General features: G+C 39.5%; 1 protein-coding gene across 1 annotated transcript; it reads right to left on the reverse strand.

Annotated features, from left to right (window-relative positions):
• Positions 1-270: 270 nt before the first annotated feature.
• On the reverse strand, positions 271-1,467 carry LOC131026488 (uncharacterized). Its single transcript, XM_057956355.1, has 2 exons — positions 1,374-1,467; positions 271-1,288 (listed from the first exon to the last, which is right to left on the reverse strand). The coding sequence occupies exons 1-2, from the start codon at positions 1,434-1,436 to the stop codon at positions 578-580; spliced, it is 774 nt and encodes a 257-aa protein (XP_057812338.1). The 5' UTR covers positions 1,437-1,467; the 3' UTR covers positions 271-577.
• Between the last annotated feature and the right edge of the window lie 6,157 nt (positions 1,468-7,624).

The raw sequence follows: 7,624 nt of genomic DNA on the forward strand, positions 1-7,624 counted from the left end.
TATATGTATTATAAATTTAATTGTACCTGTAATTCATCAAAAAATTTATCCTTCATCGCCGGGGGCGTCAACTTCCATGTGTACCCGCCTGGGTTATCAAACATCTTAAATGTGCGCGTGCAAGCTTTGGACAGGCCAGTGGGCTCCAACAAAACACTGTGTACAAGTAATTTTATCACTTAATCATGGTGTACGAGAAACAGTAATTTTAACTAAAATACTTACCCAGTCGTAGGATGCCTCTGAAATACCGTCCTCTCATCAGGTGCCTTAACCTCTCTCTCTCTGATAGCGGCAGCTGTAGGGCCCCTAGGCCTTCTAGCCCGTGAACTACTAGAAGCCTGGGGAGTCTCGGGAGTCCCAGAAATATGCGTCCCAGACCCATCAGATGTATCTGCTGTAGCTTCTGGCGCATTAACGCCAGATCGCCTCCCAAATCCCAAGAAACCTCGAGAGGTAGACATGATGCCTGTTGCATACAATTAAATTAACAAATATATAGCGAAACATAACATTAACAGTAACTAACAAACATAACAAATTTGCAATCAAATTCAACCAAAATGTGCATTTACATTTATTCATAAGCATCACTACTATCATCATCACTATCGTTAGATGTCAACGGGGAATCATCGTCTTCTACTTCATCGTCATCTTCAATCTCAACGACTCCACCGAGGGGATGAAGGAGAAGTGGTTGTTCAATGCCTACACTTGTGTGAGTAGGCATAATAGTAACCACTTCTTCTTGAAATGGTTGATCTAATGTTGATGTAGATGCTGCAGTAGACACTTCAACCTTTGATCTTGCGTTGACTTTGCATGCTGACCACCAATTTTTCTTTGATTGGTTCGTACTGGGATAGGGACAGTAAAACACTTGAACTACTTGACTCGCCAAAACAAAGGGATCATACTTCTTATATCTTCGTGTGTGGTTCAGTGAAACTAACTTGAAGTCTGTATCAATAGAAGTTCCCTGAGCCGACAAGTCAAACCATTCACAGTTGAACAAGACTGTCTGCTTAATTGGATACCCCGGATACTCCAGCACGCAAACCTCTTGCAGACGCCCATAAAAGTCTAGCACATCTCTATCACTACCATAGACCGAGCCTTTTATGCAAACGCCACTGTTCACAGTCGCACTCTCTCTATCATGATCAGTTGTGTGAAACCTGTAGCCATTCACGAAATAGCCGGAGTATGTTTCAATCTCCCTTAATGGTCCAGCTGCAAGCGACCTAATATAAGGGTTCAACTCGTCGTTACAAGGACGACAAACCTGTTTCACACAAATATCATTTAAGTTTGCTAGCCAATTTTAGAGTAAGTAAATGTATATTTAACATAAATTTATCGTCTCTTACGTAATGGTTAAACCACACAATAAACTCGTTGTGAAACGCGACTTCAAACTCTGCATCAGTCATGTAAGGATTTGCATATCGTTTTTCCTCCTCGAAGATCCTTGGATACAAAGAATCAAATAAATATGTTAACACCTATATATGATGAACACTTGTTATACGTAAATTGAACGAGAATACTCACTTGCTATATGTCTCTGCAACCTCTGCACAATTGCTCAAAATATACATGTGTGCAGCAAGCCATTCGCGCTCATCCATGTATCTCTTCGTCCCTCGGCCAAGTGAACGCCCAATAGGTTTGAATATGGCGAGACAAAGAGGATCATCATTTTCAGCAACGGGCATCTCAATATTGCGAGGCAAAGTTGTCCACTTTGTAGATATTTGATCTTCAAAGTAAAACGAAGAGAAGGTTGACATTTCTGCAAGTAAGTATGCATTGGCGATGGACGCCTCAACCTTGGCTTTGTTTTTTATATGATTTTTTAATGTCCTCAAATATCTTTCAAAAGGATACATCCACCGATATTGCACTGGACCAGCCAATCGTGCCTCATCTGCCAAATGAACTAGTAGGTGCTCCATTGAATCAAATAAACTAGGAGGGAAGATACGCTCAAGTTTGCAAAGAGTAACAGCTATCTTCTCACTCAGTATTCTCATGTCATATATGGCCACGTTGCGGGATGTTAATTCTCTGAAGAAGAAACTTAACTCTGTAATTGCCTCCCAAACATTCTTAGGAAGAAGTTCTTTAAATGCAACAGGCAGAAGGATTTGCATGAACACGTGACAGTCGTGACTTTTCATGTTGTGCATCTTCAGGGCGTTCATGTCAATGCATCTACTAATATTTGACACGTACCCATCGGGAAACTTAAGACTCTTGATCCATTGAAGTAAGATCTTCTTCTCTTCCCTGTCAAGCGTATAACATGCTTTCGGATACCCTCGAGTTCCATCCACTTTCTTCAACTCTTTCCGCTTGCAGAAGGTGTTCAATTTTTCTCTAGATTTTTCTGTATCTTTTGTCTTCCCCTTCACATTCAGGACAGTATTAAACACGTTATCAAACACATTTTTCTCAATGTGCATGACATCCAGATTATGTCGAATCAAAAGATGTCTCCAATAGGGTAGATCCCAAAATATGCTTTTCTTTTTCCACCCTACATCTTGATATTTGGCGAGTTGAGCGTTCCTGCCATCGAAGTCTTCGGTAACCTTCACGAAGCCTAACCCCTCGATTTGATTCAAGATTTGTATTCCTGATCTTTGTTCTGGTGGACCAACATTGCATGTCTTATTCCTCAAGAATGAAGTTTTGTTTCTCCTAAACACATGGTTAGGAGGTAAGAACTTCCGATGATTATCAAACCACGATTGTTTTCCACTCATCGGCAAAGTGAATGCTTCTGTATTCTCCATGCAATGTGGACATGCCAATTTCCCAGCTGTACCCCATCCAGACAACATAGCGTACGCTGGAAAATCACTGATAGTCCATATCAGAGCTGCTCGCATCTGGAAATTTTACTTCAACGATATGTCGTAAGTGTTCACACCAACCTCCCACAGAGATTTTAACTCGTGTATCAATGGCTGTAAGAATACGTCCAACTTCATCTTTGGGTTTGATGGGCCAGGCACGAGGACTGTGAGGAACATGAATTGTTCTTTCATGCACAACCACGGAGGCAGGTTATACGGCGTGACAATAACTGGCCAAGAAGAATATTGACGCCCTGATTGTGCAAATGGGGCAAAACCATCTGTAGAGAGGCCCAATCTCACATTTCTGATCTCCTCGGCGAATCCAGGAAAGACTGAATTCAAATGTTTCCATGCCGGAGAGTCGGCCGGGTGGCGCATTATCCCATCGTCTGTGGAGGTCGCATGCCACCGCATATGTTCAGCAGTTGCAGGAGATGCAAACAATCTCTGCAATCGGGGCGTCAAGGGAAAATAGTGCATCTGTTTGGCGGGCACTTGTTTCTTTCTGCGACTCCCAGATACACGCAAGCTGTCCTTATATCGTGATTGGTCACAGAACATACAACTATGTAGCTCACTAGTTTCCCCCCAATACAACATGCAGTTATTAACACAACAATCGATCTTCTCTACTGGCAAACCCAAACCACGTAGATTTCTTTTCGTACTATAGAAGTCTTCTGGACAGTTGTTACCCTCTGGTAAAGCAGCTTTCATCATCGAAGACATCTGATTGTAAGTCCTCTCTGACATGTGGCTTTCAGTCTTTATGCTCATGAATTGAGTCATCCAACTTAATTGTGTGTACGTGTCACATCCTGCGTACAATGGAGTATCCGCTGCATCCAACATGTTATAAATCTGTTGAGCGTCATTATTGGGCGGCTGCTCCAGATTTGGAGGATCTTGATAATTACTAGGTCCAGCATGGTCATGCACCATCCTTTCGTAGTTATTGTATAATCCATCATCCTCATTCATTATAGCATGTTCTCTCGGCATAGACAGCGGTGGTTCCCCGTGACAAACCCAAACTTTGTAATTCAGGACAAATCCACGCCTACTAACATGTTTTCTGACCGTAGGTACATCTAAATACGCTTGATTCTTGCACTTTTTACACGGGCACCTAATGTTACCTTGTCCATCTGTGTACGCCGTTTGATTGAACGCCCACTCAAGGAAAAACTCAAGCCCCATTTCAAATGCGGTACGATCATTGTATCTCGCGTACATTCACGTACGATTATCACTCATTCTTGCAAATTCTAATTGAAAAAAACAAATAAAATATAATAAATTACTTGAAATCTAACAAAATTTCGACAGCATAACCCCACTATCCTAACTACCAAGTGCTCGACTCTACCAGCAACTATAGTGACCATAGTGGTCCTAATTTACTAAGCCTATACTAGGTCTACCCGGCCCCCCAATGTCGAAGCAATAATACAATACAAATAAAAGCAATAAAAATCATGGTAATTAAATTAAAAACAATCATTTGTTGGGAGAAGATCCTTAAGAAATAATCAATTTCTATCCCAAAGGGAGAAGATCCTTAAGAAATTGATTAAATCTATCCCACAATATTATCCAACATATATAAATTATTCTAACAAACAACTTAAACTAAATTATATTGATTAAAATTAATATAATTTAAAATTAATCATGCTTCATAATTTAAAACTAAACTAACAACATATACTAATTGATTAATATAATTTAAAATTAATCATGCTTCAATTGATATAATTTAAAATTATTCATGCTTCATATAATTTATTTATAAACAAAGCCAATTATAAATTAATTATTAAACTATATATAACAAATAAATCTATTTAATTAACATATAAATACATAAATAATTAAATAAATAATTAAACAAGAGAGCGTACGGTGGTGGTTTCCGGCGGGTGTCGTGAAGAAAGCGGCGAAACGAAATCGTCGAACTAAAATAAATTAATAATATAAGTCAAAATTTAAAAATTATATATATATATATATAGGGTTGGGCTAGGGTGAAAACACATCTTTTTGTAAAAACTAAAAACGGCTAAAATGTATGAATTCTATGTAGAACACGTATGAATTAGTTGTGTAACTATATGAATTGCGAAATTCATACGTGTTCTACATAGAATTCATACATTTTGCAATTCATACAGTTACACAGCCAATTCATACATGTTCTACATAGAATTCAGCCGTTTTTAGTTTTTACAAAAAGATGTGTTTTTATTATAGCCCAACTCTCTCTATATATATATATATATATATATATATATATATATATAGAGAGAGAGAGAGAGAGAGAGAGAAAGAGAGTTACCTGGGCGGCTGGGCACGGCGGCGGTCGGCGGCGGTGGTCGGCTGGTGGAAGCAGCAGGCAGCAGCAGCAGGGGCGAAGCGGCGGGGGGGGGGGGGGGTGGCCAAATGCCGCAAAAGTGAAAAAAGGAGGTTACGCGTGCCCTAATATTGGCCATTACCGACGGCAAGTGCCGCCGCTAGCTAGCGACGGCATAAATGCCGTCGGTAATTGTGTTAATTTAATGTTTTATTATATATTCGAAACTTACCGGCGGCGTCGCCGTTGCTAGTTAACGGCGGCAAGTTTGCCGTCGGTAACGGGCCGGTAATTTCGAAAGCTCGGGTCGCCTGGAATGCCGCCGCCGTGCCGCCGTTAATTACCGACGGCAAAATCGCTGCCGGTAATTTTAGCCGGTAATTACGAGTTTTTTTGTAGTGTACCTTATTTACCGTTATGTATACATAGTATAGGTAATGGTATATTACCGTTATGTATGAGCGCCCTCATACATAACACCACTATATAGGACGTTTTTTTTGGTACATAGATAACGGAAATTTACCGTTATGTATAAGCGTTTTTTTTAGTAGTGAAGACACTTGTTGTGGAATGGGAGGAGTACAATTTATTCACGGTACATTTACATACGACGACTGTAGGTTCACCTCGTTATCAAAAAATAAAATGAATGAGGAACTTTAAATAAAACAAAATGTTTTTAATTCAAAAAAAAAAAATGCTTCAAAGAAAGAATATGAATTTGCTGCTAATGAATGATAAATGCAAAATTATAAAATTTTCGTCACTTAAGGATACAAACCCTTAACTACAAATTCATTTGGCAAAATAACAAATTCACTCTAAAACACATTTTAAGGGATTAAAATAATTTTTATGGGCTAGAATTTTTGAACGGTGCAAAATTTTTACCATATCAAGTAAATACGACTAGTCATGCATTACAAACAACATATTCGTTATTTATAATTTGCTTATTTATTGTTATCATTTCTCACAAAAAATAGTTATTCTCACAGTATCTCAATCCTATTTTACCAAATTTGGGTAACAACCGTTACTCTATACTCCCTCCGTCCCACTGTATCTGAGACTCTTTCTATTTTGGGCGTCCCACTGTAAGTGAGACTATTTTCTTTTTGGATAAAAGTTTTTTCCTTTAAACACCTTTTCACTTTTTCACCTACACACAAAATACACATTTCTTAATTTTCGTGCCAAAAAAAAGGTCTCACTTACCGTGGGACGGAGAGAGTAATTAGGTTGATCGATTATGGATTTAAACCGGAAAAAATGAGAAATCATTTTCCATAATATAATTCCCTTATATATCTGGAAATTAAATAAATTAATTAAAGAAGTGTTTTCGAAATTGGCTGTACGATTTTGTCGAGTGTCTTAGCCTTTTTCTCTTTCAATTAAGCTCGGTTATGTTTGATATGAGTTGATGATTTATCCCCAAGTTTTTCTTTAGTCGATGAATTGAATAGTGTATGCAGTTTATTGACGCACGGATGCGAGTCTCCTCGTCACCAAATTAAAATTAAAAAGAAAAGAAGAAGCAAACATTAAGGGATGCATGCATGTAATCTTCGCCATATGTTATATATTATTTGAGTGTAATATAGGTATACAAAGAGTTACAAGAAGAGCATATATGTATATATATATATATGCTTGGTTCCTGATTAATTATTTGTAGTATTAATTAATTATATAAGGAGAAGATTAATAGATGATCGATCTCAGAGGATGACGATGAGAAACAACGAGACGACGAAATTCCCAAGGAGTCCAAACACAGAGGAAATCACAGTGTTAAGAAAGGTGGGAATGCCGATGAGGACGCCGGTGGCGGTGCTTAGCAGCGGGCAGACTGTCTGGTTGAGCGGAAGTTTGACGATGGCGACACACGGTAGGCCTGCGCCGACAATGGAGGGGATGAGGCCTATGGAAGTTAGTGCGTTGAGAACACTAATGTTGTAGATTCCGTTCACGCCGGTGACGCCCTGCCCCACCGTGATTGATCCGCCGGCAAGTGGGGATGTGCAGTTCAGCAGCACCAGCACTCCGGGAATGCCCGTAGCGCCGGCCGGGCAGTTTCCGGTGGACGTGCAGCAAACTTTGCCGCCTATGCTGACCCCATTCAATAATTGGCCGTGGGCCAGAGGAGTCGCAACGGCCAAGAGAAGGAGAGCCACCACCACCAAGGCCGGAGCTTGCTTCGGAGACATCATTTCTATGCTTGTTTTGTGATTTTGTTTTTGGTGTATTAGAATGTGTGGGAATCACCCCTATTTATACTTGCTTTAGCCCCGCCCTTTTTTAGTGAAGAAATTTGTATGCAACTTGCAAGTTTGGGGTAGCTACCTAGGCTTCTGATTTTTTAAAGTCAGATTGCCCTTTCTTTAATTTAATT

This window comes from Salvia miltiorrhiza, chromosome 5 (genome assembly GCF_028751815.1).
Source record: "Salvia miltiorrhiza cultivar Shanhuang (shh) chromosome 5, IMPLAD_Smil_shh, whole genome shotgun sequence".
NCBI lineage: Eukaryota > Viridiplantae > Streptophyta > Magnoliopsida > Lamiales > Lamiaceae > Salvia > Salvia miltiorrhiza.

Excerpts from the sequence above, each read along its gene's own strand:
- LOC131026488 (XM_057956355.1), bottom strand. The coding sequence starts at position 1,436 with ATGACTGATGCAGAGTTTGAAGTCGCGTTTCACAACGAGTTTATTGTG. Across the intron at positions 1,289-1,373 it reads TTGTGTGGTTTAACCATTAC|GTTTGTCGTCCTTGTAACGA; the intron begins GTAAGAGACGAT and ends TGTGTGAAACAG.